At 36.6% G+C, this 15,204-nt stretch overlaps 1 protein-coding gene across 4 annotated transcripts in view; it reads right to left on the bottom strand.

Moving 5' to 3' along the window:
• ANK2 (ankyrin 2) overlaps positions 1–15,204 on the bottom strand; it is a 418,509-nt gene that overhangs the window by 140,122 nt on the left and 263,183 nt on the right. For all 4 annotated transcript variants that reach the window (XM_069095397.1, XM_069095401.1, XM_069095405.1 and 1 more), the window contains 2 exons: positions 7,299–7,397; positions 2,961–3,158 (listed from right to left, as the gene is read on the bottom strand). In XM_069095397.1, the coding sequence (XP_068951498.1) occupies positions 2,961–3,158; positions 7,299–7,397 (297 nt within the window). The remainder of the gene's footprint in view (positions 1–2,960; positions 3,159–7,298; positions 7,398–15,204) is intronic.

Here is a 15,204-nt window from a genome sequence, read left to right as displayed (position 1 = left end):
ATGAGTTTTTAAGTATCTGAATTGCTAACCTGTCTCATCCTGAAAATCAAGACCTGTGGTTCTTTGCCTAATGTTTCTCTTTCCTTCATTTGTTTTCTGTTTTTCTTCTGGGAGTAATAACTGAAATATAATGAGTATATATCGATACCTATATTTGCGTGTATTTGCATGTATATGTACATATGCATTTTATAATTATGCTTTTCACATAAAGTGAAAAGTCCTTGGAGTCCTTGATTTGGAACTTCTGTAACAGAAACTCAGGATAGCAATACCTAGAGGTAGGGATTTTTTTCCCTTAATTAACAATAAACTAAAATATGATCTATATCATTGCTACTATGCCCCAAGTTTCATGCTGCAGCATCCAAGAATTGATCCTGTGATGCCTATACTATTACAATTCTGGCACTAAACTGGTAATTAGCTAACATTTTCATATATAAGGTATGACCATAAAGTATTGAGACATTTAGATATCTGCATCACAAAGTTCCCTGTTATAATAAAGACCTTACATGTGGAAATCTAGGTCTTAGCAGAATTAATTATTGCACATGAATGAGAAAGGTTTTGGGCAGAATATGCCTTTTAAACAGTTATTTCTATTCTGGTACATCTGAGCATTTAATTTTATCAATCAACGACAATTTAGCTATTTTTTTTCCTCCATTAAAGTGTTTATTTATTTGGTTTTTTTGCCTTTTTTCTTGAGGAGGAAAGGCAGGGCAATTGGGGTTAAGTGACTTGCCCAAGGTCACACGGCTAGTAAGTGTTAAATGTCTAAGGTTGGATTTGAATTCAGGTCCTCCAGATTCAAGGGCCTCTATTCACTGTGCCACCTAACTGCCCCCTTCCATTAAAGTTCTAATCTTGTTTCTTCTCATGGCTTGGGGGTTGTAGTAGGGGGGTGTCATAAAGACTATGAGATCAGAACACCAGCTCCACCACACCCTACCAAGATGGTAGAACCTGATAGCCTGTTTCAGAATGAGCCCACCTAAGTTAGGAAGGGCACCTCACCAGGCTGGCAGCAGGAGACAGCTCTCAGGGACTTTAGGGTTGGTCCAACATAAAGGGGATTGGATCCTGATTTGGAGGAAGGAAAACCTATACTGACAAAAATCAGCTCTGAAGCTGCAATTAAAGAACTGAAATAGTTATTATGAGATACTTTTTGATGTCATGCAGTGGACTCACAGGTAAAATTGGAATATAATCCCTAAGAATAAGGATGAAATGACAGACCTTTTTAGGCACTTTCCATCTACTGAGAGCTCTTGGGAAATCTGTTAATTAGGGTCAAGCTTACATTTCTACAATTAAATTAAAGTTATGTGAACCTGTCTCCTTAACATATTCTAATCTAGCTGCCATTCAGAAAGAGAAAATATGCTTGAAATGTACCAGTTTGTAATTAACATGATTTTCTATTTCACATCAGTTATATAGTATGACAATTCTCACGAAAATATAAGGTCATAATAAAGATAATGAATGCTTTAACTTTCACTATGAGATTATAAACAATGAAATTTCTTATTGTTTTTTTAAATTTTGTTTAGGAATTCTAACATCAACCCCCCCAATATATGTGTGTATGAATATTTGATATACATACACTATGTATATCATATATCTATATATACACACATACATGTATAGATAGTTCATATAAATTCCCATTTCTTGGTTACTGTATCTGACACACATTTGATTTATTTCCTATTGACAAAAATATTTTCTTCTTTTTGGGTAACAACTTCATATAATGACCTCATAAACTATCTTTGCTCCTAAAATCCAGGGCTATCGATTCCATTGCAGGAAAATTTTACATTTTTTAATGTAAACAAGAAAATTTAATTTTTGACAGCCAGTGACCTTGGTGACCATGGGAATGCCTATAAGCTATTTGGAACTATGTTAACAAGTGAAAAAGATGAATTTCCTATTAGTTTGGGAATTAGCAAACATGAAGCATAAATGTAGTAGATGCCAGGTCCTTTCAATGGATGTTGTTAGGCTAGCTGGTGTTTAATGATGAGTAAAGCAAGGGACTGATTAAATAATAAGCCTTGGAAAATGTAGGAATAGTTGTGGTGGCAGTTCTTCCCAACTTTCCTTTTCAATCTGTCCATATTCCAAGAATTGGAAATAAAATAAAAATGCTTATTGAATCACTTAGAAGAGAGACATCAATTTCCCACATCCTCTAGAATCAATTTGTCCAAAATGAAAATCTCAAAGCCATTATTCACAGGGTTGTTTCTTGTTCTATACTATTCACAAAATAAAGTGACTAGTCAACTGAACTGCAGACAGTCATATGTAATCCCAAAAGTCTTAGTGCCATTTTAAGCTTTGACAACTTAAAAGTTCTGATAGCTTAAAAATTGCAGTAAGACTTTTGCGATACCCTGTATTGATTTTAATAAACTTCTCTAGGATAGATTACTCAGTGAAAATGTACTTTCAACAAAACTTCAGATGGGAATGAAAAAAAAGAACTGATATTCCCCTTCTAATTTAGAAAACACTCCCTGAATCCATCATTGTTTAACTTTTGCTTTAAAAAAAAAAGACTATGAAAATCCTACATTCAAGATGACCTACCCCACAAGCACCTGAAAATTGAAATAGTTTATTTCTGCCTTCTTCTAAGATTTTAAGTTTCCCTTGAAGTTCCTCTTGACTTCAAGAGATGGACATCAGCATGCTTGCAACTGATGGTCTTCAGAAATGTTACCTTGGTACTCTCTGAAATCTATGCTGTTTCACCATCAGAAAATAGACAAATAAGAAAGCCTGAATGAAGCAGTAGCATGATGTATGATAGGTAGGGTAGGATTTACTTTGTCCCCAAATCATTCCCTATTTTTGTTTGCAGTGTCACTCAGTAAACACTGGCTTGATAACCCCTTTTTGTGTTTTATTGAGGTGGAGTGGGCTAGGTTTACCAAGGCTCTGGCGTTAGGATTGGCTCGCTTGTCCAGGAGAAGTTTGGTCACACGATAGTGGCCACAGTGTGCAGCAACATGGAGGGCAGTCAGGTAGTCCAGGGTGACATCATCCACTGGGGCCTTATGCTGTAGCAGGTGTTTCACACATTCAACATGGTCCCCTTGTGCAGCCATGTGAAGTGGAGACAGTCCATTCTAAGCAACAAGACAAACAAAACACCCAGTAAGTACACATTCCATGAATTTTTCTCTTGTTACTTTGGTTACTGGTACAGAAACTCACGGTGCCTGAACAATTTATGCTCACCTTTAAAATGCGTGATATGACTTTTACTGTCCTGAAAATTTGCTTTTCTAAGTATTGCTTGGGCTAAGAAGCTTGACATTGTCCAGAAATTCTACTTTCCTAAATAAGCATTGCCCTTTACTGAAAGTCCAGATACTTGACTCCAGTTCTGCCACTTTCACTAACTCAGGCAATGCACTTTGTGTCTCCATACATTGGGGTCAGTCAGTTAAAGCAATTAGAAGATTCTCAAGGTCTCTTCCAGCTCTTCAGTCCCATGATTCCACAAATTACCTGACTGTGTACTACTTGATTGCATATAGAAAAGTAAATAGAATTTATAGAAACAAGCCATTTCTCAATTGATAAATGATCAAAGATAGATATGAATAGGCAGTTTTCAGATAAAGTAATCAAAGTTATCTATAGTCACATAAAAAAATGCTCTAAATCACTACTGAATAGAGAAATGCAAATTAAAACCACTCAGAGCAGCTACTTCACACCCATCAGATTGGCTAATATGACAGAAAAGGTAACTGTCAAATGTTGGAGGGGATGTGGGAAAATTTAAAAAGTAATGTACTATTGGTGAAAGTGTATGCCGATTCAACCATTTTGGAGAGCAGTGCCCAAAGGGCCATAAAACCATGCATACCCTTTGACCAAGCAATACCACTACTAGGTCTGTATCCCAAAGAGATAAAAAACAAAAAGGAAAAGGATCCATGTGTACAAATCTACTTATAGCAGCTCTTTTAGTGGTGGCAAAGAATTGGAAATTGAGAGGATGTCCATCAATTGGGGAATGACTGAACAAGTTGTTGTATATGATTGTGATGGAATACTATTGTGCTGTAAGAAATGAGGAGCAACATCTGAGAAGAACCTTGAAGTACCCAGACTGATGCAAAGTGAAATGAGCAGAACCAGGATAACACTGTATACAATAACAGTAATATTATGTGATGATATATGATGAAAAACTTAGCTATTCTCAGCAATACAATGATCCCAGACAATTCCAAAGGACTTATGATGAAAAGTGCTGCCTGTCTCCAGAGAAAGAACTGGTGGATACTGGATGCAGACTGAAGATATGTTTTCTTTATTTTTCTTGATTTTTTTGTCCATGTTCTCTTTCACAGAATGCCGGGCATAGAGATGTGTTTTCCATGACTACACATGTATAACCTATGTCAAACTGCTTGCTTTCTCGATGAGAGGGCAAGTGGGGCAGGGAGAGAACTTGGAACTCAAAATTTGAAAAATATTAAAGTTGTTTTACATGTATTTGGGAAAACAAAATATTAAATAAGAAAAAAATAAAAACTAAATTCATTCCATATGTACTTTAAATGCTGTTTTTCTACCCCAAATGTTTCAAATTAGTCAATTAAAATATAAGAGAATCTTAAAATATATGCTTGGGTTGGCTGCTTCTTTTACCCTCTCTTTCACTAGTAAATGCTTCAGCCAAGACAATTTTGGAGGAAGGGAAGGGAAGGAGGAAATAATCATTTACATAGAGCCTGCTATGTGCCAAGCACTGTGCCTTTAAGCACTTTAAAATGATCTCATTTGATCCTCACAACACCCTTGAGAGACACTAAGGCAAAAAGAAGAAAAGTGACTTGCCCAGAGTCACACAGTGTGCATCAGAAGTCATATTTGAATTCAGATTTTCCTGACTCCAGGCTTGGTGTACTATTCACCATTTAGCTGCCTCAGTGATCAGTTCCGGTTCAGAAGGAAGGAGGAAGAAATATATGAAATAGGATTGGGCTTAGTTATGACTATAAAGAAAAAGCTAGGTGGCTTAAAGGATAGAACTCTTTGATTTGACATTGAGTTGACTTGCCTTAACGATTGTTTCTTGCTCTGTAAACACTCCTAGATTTCTATTTTTAAAATATCAATTAGTTGTATTTGTGCCAAAAAAAAAGGTTTTTTTCAAGATGTTCAAGGGACTGAAATTATTTTGCAAGCTAATGACATTTCAAATATCCTGCAATCTTGGCGGTCAGACAATGAAAATAATGTGTGTGTGCATTTGCATACATGTACATATCTATAACTATCTATCTAAACACATACACATATACACACAACTATGTATATATATGTGCCTATATATGTTAGCGTGCATACATATACACATTCACACAACTATGTATATATGTATGTATGTATGTATGTATGTATATAATCTAAAGTTTAAAAGTAAATAGATCAACCACCAAAAATAATTCAATATGTGGTTTTTATTAACGGAATGAAATACTACTAACCTGAAATATTTCTCTCCTACAGTATAACCATAATCATGATACAGACAAAGTCACTGTGCCTCAGACATTATCCTCACTTGATACCATTGACTTCACTTACATGACTAAATTCAGGCCAAAAGTTCATTATAGGCAGGCCATATAAAAATGGGCTTTTTAGTCTCATTTCTACCCAACACAATCACAGTCTCAGAGCACCATTGTGGGCAATTCTCTGCACCATCAAAGGATGAAGCTTTGCTCTGCTGACATTAATCTATCTTTTCACACTTGTTTTGCAGGATCATCCAATCCAGAATAAAGCATGAATAAAGGCAAATTGAAAAAAGGAAAGAAGACATGAAACCCTGAGAAATTTTTAAGGAAAAAAAAAAGGGTCTCTGACTCATCATCAGTGACTATGTCTTCAATTGTCAGATTAAGATCTTTCCCATAAAAACCCTTAATACCCAAGAAATCCTTAAACAAATAGTGTAACAAGGGTCAGAGTCAGCTCTTTAATGCTTACTTGATGTTTCAAAAACAAATAAAAATAAACACGCTAATAAGAACTTTTTGGTATTTCTAAACAATGGCTGTTCCCTATGATTTTTAAGCTTTTAAAAAAATTTAAATCAATCATGTCATAAACACAAAGTATATAACAATAAAGCAAGCAGATAATTCCAGTAAGAGCATTGTGTAAAAGTCTTTATGGGACGTTACGACAGAGAATAATAAAGTGTTGAAATTAGAAGGGATTTTTAAAGCTATTGTTTCATTCACACAGAATATAGATAAATACAAATTTCTATCTGAAAAAAATGAAGTTAGGAAAAAGTGAAGGAAGGAAGGGAGGGAGGAAGGAAGCAAGAGAAGGAGGGTGGGAGGAAGAGAGGAGGGAAAGGAGGAAAAAGGGAGGGAGGAAGGGAGAGAGTAAGGAAGGGAGGAAGGAAGGAAGGGAAAGAAAGAAGGGAAGGAAAGAAGGGAAAGTGAAGAGGGAAGGAAGGAAGGGAGAGAAGAAAGAAAGAAAAGGAAGAAGGAAAGAGTAAAGGAAAGAAGGAAAGAAGAAAGGAGGAAGAAGGAATGGAAGGAAGAAAGGGAAAGGAAGGAAGGAAGGGAGGAGAGAAGGAAAGGAAGAAGCAAGGAAGGGAGAAAATCAGTGGCCCAGACCCTATCCTTATCTATAAACAGAGGCTACACCACTGGAACATAGAAATGTCATGAATATAAATGCAGTTATTTTCAATTTTAAAACAATAGGAAAATGTCATTAAAAACAAAACAAAACTGCTGCTGGGTTTCCAGATGCATGCCCAGAACTTCTGCTGCTGGGAAGGCTGAGGCTGAATGATTGCCTGAGTTCAGGAATTTCAGCTGAAGTAGGGCAAAAGCCAATGTGGCGTCTGCACTAGTAAGTTCACCACCAATAAAATAAACTACTGAAGTAGGGGGTTACCAGTCTAAGGAGGGACTAACTGGTCCAGTTTGGAAAAAAACCAGAGCAGATTAAAGATTCTATGATGATCAATAATATTGAGATATTGAATGGCTATTATACCTCTACCTTACGCAGCATAGGGAGACCTAATCTCCAAAACAAAACACACACACACACACACACACACACACTCAAATCAGAGGCAGATAAATGTCCAATAAATGGACTTACTCAGCAAACTTGGCCAAAACAATTTTTGTGACGTTGTGAATGGAAGAGATGATCAGAACACAGTTTAATGCTTGTCCAAGGGCTCCGTCTTCCCTGGAGACACTCACCTTGGTCCTTGCCAGCAAGGGGGCTCCTCGTTCCAAAAGAAGTTCTACCACCTGATCATGCCCACTCCGTGCTGCACAATGAAGTGGTGTCAGTCCATCCTGAAAAGAGAATTAAAAGATAATGTCAATGAGGCATGTCTTGTTCTTTTCTTTTTTAACCAATGTTACCAAGTCAGCAGATGTCCATAATTACACCTTGCTCAATCAAGAAATCAAAAACTGTCCATCTGCGAAGGAGAAAGAAAATATTCATCTCCCCATCTTTCCCCACCAAGATAACTTAACATATGAAACTTGCTGTGCAGTCAACCAGTTATTTATTCTGAAAGGTCAAAAAGAAAGTTGTGTGCTCTCGTGGAAGCATAGATCTTGTCTCTCTTCTCTCCTTCCTCTTTTTCCTCCTGTTTCTCTGCTTGCTTTGGGAATTCCCTGCCCTAGTGCTTAACTCAGCAATAACCTAAGTGTTTTCTGGCAAATGATGCTTGTTCTCCTTGGATCTGCAGTTATCGGATGAAAATATGTCACAGTTATACTGGAAGATACAGTAAAAAAATGTCTAAGAAGGGAGAAATCTGGCAGAGAGAATGGGGGCTGTGTTCAAATCAGAACTGAGCAAACTTTAAAGGTCCCTCCCTTGCTGAGACAGAAGAGACCTGAACAAAAGAAAAGGCCCTCCCCACCAAATCTGCTGTAATGTCAGCCTTTCTCTGCAGTATCATTGTTAATGAAAAATACCTGGTCAACACCGCTCATGCATAGAAGGCCTAACCGTACTCAAAAAAAGTGGTTTAATAAAATGGTTACTATCCCTTATACTTTTTCCTGGCACCCAGGGCAGTAATTAATAAATCAGGGAATACAGAAGAAGCAAAAAGGGATAAACTAGCAATAATAAAAGACAACAGAAATCAATTCCATATGATAAAGTTTGAGCATGTTTGGGTCTTATTGTAAATTTTGAACACTGAAACAAGCACTCACCTAGGACTGAAACATTCAATGGGAAAATTCCTTCTTTGGAGGAAAAGCAATTTTTAAACAAAAAATGGCTGAAGTTTATAGCATGATATTCATCCTTATAGGTTTAACTAGCAGAGCAGGATACAATTTAATACATGGATATATTTAAAGAAGGCTCTTACCTGGATCTCTAAAGACAGTTTTCTACCATCTCTTTTCCTTACCATTTTTCATCAGGTCGTTGCCCCATCCAAAAATCATGAAAGTTTCCTGACTGACTACAGAATATACTCTCTTTAGATTGGCATTCAGATTCTTTTATAAACTATCTCCAATTTACCTTTTCTTCAGCCTTATTTCCTGGTTCCCTGCTCCAGTCAACCTAGCTAACTCACTCCCTTCTGAATCCTTAAGCACAACTACCTATGCCATTGTGTTCATAAAATTCAATGGATGGTGAGACAGAAGTTAGAGATGGATCTCTTGTCTCTAACTGAATTCTATCCATTCTTCAATATCCATCTGAAGTTTCTCTTTCTCTGGGCAATTTTCCCTAATTATATGAGGCTAGACTGAGAGGGAGGAAAGCTGAGTATAAATCCTACCTCAAACAGTGTAGAACCCTGAACAAGTCAATTAAGCTCTTCTAGTCTTAGTTTCCTTATATGATTCCCATAGGGTTGTTCTGAGGGTCAAAGGAGATAAGGGGGAAAGGGACCAAGCATTTAATTAAATGCCTACTATGTGATAGAGCCTGGGTGAAGCACTTTGCAGACTATATCTCATATGATAACACATGTAAAATGCTTTGAAAACCTTAAAGGGCTGTGAAAATGTTACCTTGGTTATCTACCCAAAGTGAGTCTTTGCTCCTGTAAACTCTGAAACTAATCATTTGGCATTTACTGCCTATACACATAATGTCCTTTGCAAAACTTAAAGCATCATATACATTTAGCTATTATCAATAACATTATTACCCATTTGACCTTGTATTTCATCTCTCTCTTGCCCCTCCCATAGACAAACAGAAAAAAAAAACCATCTACACTTGATCCCTACAATTCCTCCCACTTCCCACTCACTCCTCAAACTCTTGTAACTGAATCTCTCATCCCACTGATTTCCTGAAACAGTTCTCTCCAAGGGGACCAGTCATCACTTAATTCGTAAACCGATGCTGTATTCTTTTGCAGCTTTAGACACCGATGACCACCTTTCATCCTGGATACTTCCTCTTCTCCTAGCACTTGTAATATTGTTCTTTCCTGGGTCTCCTCCTGTCTCATCTGACTATTCTTCAGTGTCCTTTGGATGCCAGTGGCTGTCTTGCAAATCTCTGTCCTGGCTCCTCTTCTATCTCTTTTATATATAATAATATTTGCTTTGGATGTTCTATATATTTCCTAAAGTATTAGTTCATGTTCATTTGGTTGTTTTTCTATTTGTTGCATAATACTCATGTGACCTTAACCACTCTGGACCTCAGTTTCTTCCTCTCTAAAATGAGGAAACAGGACTTCACAGCTTCTCAGATGCTGGAGTTCTAAAATTTTGGCTCTATACATCCAATCAACACTTATTAAGCGATTATTTTGTACAAATCCCTGGAAATGCAAAAAAGGCAAAAATACAGTCTTCATGCTCAAGAGCTCACATTCTACTAGAAGTTAGACAAATCTGTTGAATTTTTTAATGGTTAATATTTTTCTTATTTCCTTTATACTCTATCAAATCTTATCACACAAATAAAACTTGTCCATGCATACTGAAATTTTAGTACAACTCAGTTTTACTACAGTTTATACATACAGCTGTTTGGGATACAAAAACATCACTTTGCTATTCTCTGATTCTTTTAGTCCATTTCAGATAGAAAAGAGCCCAAACCATTTTTTTATTTGGGGTTAAGTCATGAGCATGTAAGAATTGTTTTTTTCAAAAATAGACATTTCAAAAAATTGATGATGATGATGATGATGATGACAATGACAGCCAGATGACACAATGGATAGTGTGCTGGGTCTAGAGTCAGGAAAACATGAGTTCAAATCCTAACTCGGATGTTTATGACCTTGCACAACTCATTAAACCTGTTTACCTCAGTTTCCTCAATTGTAAAATGGAGTAATAATGTACCTATCTCTCAGGTTTGTTGTGAGGATTAAATGGTGCTTAACACAGCACCTGGCACATAGTAGGCACTATAAAATGTTTTTGTTGTTGTCCAGTCATTTTCCAGTCATGTCCAACTCTTTGTGACTGCATTTTGGGATTTTCTTGGCAAAGACAATGGAGTGGTTCACCATTTCCTTCTCCAGCTCATTTTACGGATAAGGAAAGTGAGAAAAATGTGGTTAAGTGACTTGCCCAGGATCACACAGCTAGGAAGTATCTGAGGTCAGACTCAAACTCTCAGAGATGATTGTTCCTGACTCCAAGCCTGGCACTCCATTCACTATGCCATCTAGCTGCCCTATATAAATGCTGGCTATCATCATTACCATTATTATTAAAAATATATATATTTAAACCTAAAAGAGAACTTAGAAATCATCTAATAAAGCTCTTTCAGTTTACAGATAAGGAAATTAAGCCCAAATTTAATTAACTTTGAATTAAAGCTCCAAATCAGATATTACTAAATAATACAGTCACCAAGTATAAAATTCAGCTTCTCTGACATCACATCCATAACTCTCTACTGCGCCATGCTGATGCCAAATACTTTCTGATGTTTATAAGAAAGAGGACTATGAGGAGATTTTCAATGGATACTTAGCAAAGTAATCTCAATGGTAATACAGATATAGTGTCATAAGCACTGGTTGTCTAAGGGTGATTAACAACCACCCTTGCAGGGCCTCCCCTTGCAGGGGGTCCTAAAGGTCAAAATTGTTTTTATACTTATATTAATTCATTTTAATTTCTAACATAGTAAATATCAGTTCATATATAACCCACATTTACAAAAGTTCTTGAGGGGAGGGAACTGGTGGGTCCTCCTTGATTTTTAAGAGTATAAATAGTTCCTGCCTGAGATATAAAATGTTGGGGACCACTGTGAGAGAGCTATCATTACAATCAACAATTACAAAGGAAGGGCTACAACAGTAACAGCATTTTGGAGCTCACCATGATACCATGGCCACAATAAGAAACAATCGATTACTTGATCATTTACTGTCTGCTACATACATGGCCAGTACTCTTCCAGATACTGAACACAAACACCAATGAGGTAATCCTTATTGTCAAGGGGTTTATCTACCACTATGACCTTTGGTTCTGTCATTTAACTTACTTGCCCTTTAAAGAAAGAAAACAGGTGAATTGTGGTATCAGGTTCAAGCTAGCATATCATGTTTCCTTTGGATCGATTCTGAGTGCTTTTTACTGAAGTTGCATATCAGATTGTAGCCATAAGGTTCTGCTGAGGTATTTTAAAGAAAGTGATCCTTGGCTTTCCTTAGAATCCAAGGGTTTGACAGAAAATGAAAAGACAAAGGATTTGAGTAGCCCTGGGCTTCTGATCATCATTTCCCTCTTGTGATTACCCTCCTGGACAATTTCACTGTTTACTCAGAATCTGGTCAGTCCAGTCCATCACTTGCATATCTCTGAAAGGGCAGAAAATAATGGTTATGGAAGCACAGGGGATCTCCTCACCTTAGCAGACATAAGACTTTAACTTTCTTACAACCTTCATTGTCTCTTTAGTCCCTCCTCTACTGACCTGTGGGAGAGCTTTCCAAGCTCATATTGGTCTGATCAGACACAGAAGGACAAATCATACCTTGACCCAAACATAGTGATGTTATTTTTGGTCCTCTTAGAGATCGAAGGACGAAAACCAAATAACCAACTGATTCCTCCTATGCTATCCTTTTTATTTCTCCCCCTTTTCTCCATAACACTTTCACTCATTCTATCTAGTGATTTATCAATATATTCTTGGAAGTTTCTTATTATCTGATTCATAATTTCCCAGGGACTTGCTTCATTAGGGAAAATAACATGGTGAAGAAAAAATTCCTTACAGGTGATTTACTACTAGGTAGAAAGTGATGGCCCCAGAAAGTTTTCTGGCTCCCTAACTACAATTATCTTCTAGTAGCAAATCTTTATTTATACTTTTGGATCAGTAGAGAGTTATGGATGTGATGTCAGAGAAGCTGAATTTTATACTTGGTGACTGTATTATATTATTTATATATATATATATATATATATATAAATTATTTATACTTTCGGATCTTTTGGATCTTTGCACCTATTTCTTCCACCTTCAGACTAGTAAAGTACATATCACAATAGTACCGATGAGGCAGATTTCCAATAAATTATAAGCAAGTCAAAAGGATTATGGCATGATCATATTTACATACTGGATTTATCCCCTCCATCTTCTGAAGGAATTTCACTTATTTAAAAATTGAACATGATGCAAAATAGAGGAGTTAAGGATTACAAACAACAAAAAGTATCTAAAAGAATCAAAAGAAGTAAATGCTACTAGGCACCTAAGAGATAGGTATAGGATTTCTACAGATGGGCTTGGAATTTCAATCTAAATTTTCTGTCACTTAAGCTCAAAAGAAGCAATATTGAATTATATGAAAGGCAAGAGAAGAGAGAGGGGAGAGGAAGGAAAACAAAAAAGGGAGAAGAGAGAAGGGAGAGAGGAAAAAGAAGGGGAAAGGAGGGAGGAAGGAAGGAAGAGAGAGAGAAGGGTGAGGAGGGAGTAGGGGAGTCACAGGGCAGTTGACTCCCATGCCCTGTACAGGAAAAAAAAAGTAGCATTTATCTGATTACAATTCTCAGAGCAATCATTAGAAGGAAGTCAGGTTATTCCTATGGTAACATAGGAGGAAGATGCCTGTATAGCATGCTCTGATGACCCTACCTAGATATGAGGAGTTCTCACCAACTGGGACAGCAGGAATCTAGCTGGGGAAGACCAGTTGGAAGAGTGTTTTTATGACAGATGCAGGAAAGTACGGCTGAAAGACATCTCTAGCTTCTTGGGTCAGTCGTGTGCTGGGAAAAGCCCCTGGACTTCAGAGGTCACATAATTTCCATTTGCTGAATTGGAAAAGTCGACCAACTGCAGAAGCAATTTGTCATTCCTTTGGAGAAGCTAAAGAGGCAGGCCAACCAGGCAGAAGGCCAACTTATTCCAGAACAGGTGTAGACAGAAGGGGTACCTGCATTCTGAGCCAGTATCTTTCTTAGAAACACATTTCATTTAAAGAAAAAACACTTCTAATAAAAGTAAGATATTAAGACTTAAGACTTCAAAGTCTTCACTATGCTACCATGATGAAATAACTACCATGAAAAATATTTAAGGCTGGTCACGATTCTAGCTGGCTTTCTTGTCTATAAAAGAACTTCCATGTAGTTCCTGTAGAACATTACATTTAAGAATTGCATTCTACGAACCTACCATGATATGAGTTGCAAAATGTCTCTTAAAAGCTGATTGAATTGATTTGCAGAACGGGGTTATTTCCCCAGCTATAAAGTAGAGATAATAATGCTTTTCACAATCCACTTCACTGATTTGTTATGATGATCAAATACAATAATGCAATATATTTTGTAAATTGTAAAGCGCTTTACGAAATTAACTCCAATTTATCCCTAGTCATTTGCATATTATCTCCCTCATTAATCTCTGAAGTTCTTGAGAGCAGGAACCATTTTTTTTTGCCTTTCCTTTGTTTCTTGAGCACTTAGCCCAGTCCTTAACACACCAGAAGTTGTTGGCTTGTCTTTACTTGACATGTGAGGCACAGTAACATGTGTTACTAAACAAAATTACATTTGTAATTTACCAAATTGATTAAGTACAGATTTGAAAAAAGGTTGCTAGACACAGCCATATTGGAGATCTCTGAAGACAGAGGCTGCTAGAAGACAATTCAAGAAGATAGACTTCCTGTTTTTGGTCTTTGGAGAGATCAGCATTTTTCAGCTTGACAGAGTTTTTTCTTCTTTGCTTCCTTCTATCTCTAAAGAGGGGCAATTAATTCCTCTGAGTGTTTGATACTGAGTTTAACTAAAATTAATATGCCAGAGATTCAGCAAAGGTACATATTGCTAGGCTAATGTTTTACTTATTTCCTTAATTGGATTTTAATTGTCTCCAAGATTTAAATGACTAGTCCTCAGATACAAAAGCAATTAATTTAGTCTTGTTTTGTTTTCCTGACCCAGAATCTGATTTTGTTGAACATGGAATAGAAGAATTGAAAAATGGACCTTTAATTGACATAGCAATGCTAGGGGTGGGGGTAGAATTAAAATGGAGATGGTATTTTAAAGAATATTATTGTCACTACATAGCTTTTTCCTCAAGGATTCTAAGTTATCCATAAATAGGGAAAAACACAGGAAATTCTTGAAAAGAATTCCTAAAACAACAGTATACTAAAATGCTATTGGCTTAATTAAGGGGGAAAGAGGAAATTTGAGAACCTCAAAGATGAAAGAATGAAAATGGCATTACTATTAATTCTGACACACCAGGTAGAAAGCTCTAGACCTGAAGTCAGGAGTTGCTGAGTTCAAAAATCTGTCTTCAGACATAGCTGTGTGACTTTGGGCAAGTCATTTAACTTTTGTCAGCCCCAGTTTCCTCAACTGTAAAATGGTGGATAATAATAGCACCTACCTATTAGGATTGTTTTGGGATTTAAATAAGATTATACATGTAAAGCAATCAGCAGAGTGCCTGGGACATAACAGGTGCTTAATTATTATTTCTTCCCTTGCTAAAGTCTGTACATAGCAGCACTGTTATATTTTTTAGATAGGGTTGATGGCACAATATATATATTTTTTTAAATTTTGCAGTTAAGAAAAAAACAATACCTCAGAAATTCCTTTTTTTTTTGGAGGTGGGAAGACAAGGCGATTGGGGTTAAGTGATTTGCCCAAG

This window comes from Petaurus breviceps, unplaced genomic scaffold (genome assembly GCF_028583685.1).
Source record: "Petaurus breviceps papuanus isolate PSGF00001 unplaced genomic scaffold, PetGlider_PUasm1.0 126, whole genome shotgun sequence".
Classification (NCBI taxonomy): Eukaryota; Metazoa; Chordata; class Mammalia; order Diprotodontia; family Petauridae; genus Petaurus; species Petaurus breviceps.
Note: the sequence above shows the minus strand (reverse complement) of the source record. Positions and strands in the feature narration are given on the sequence as shown.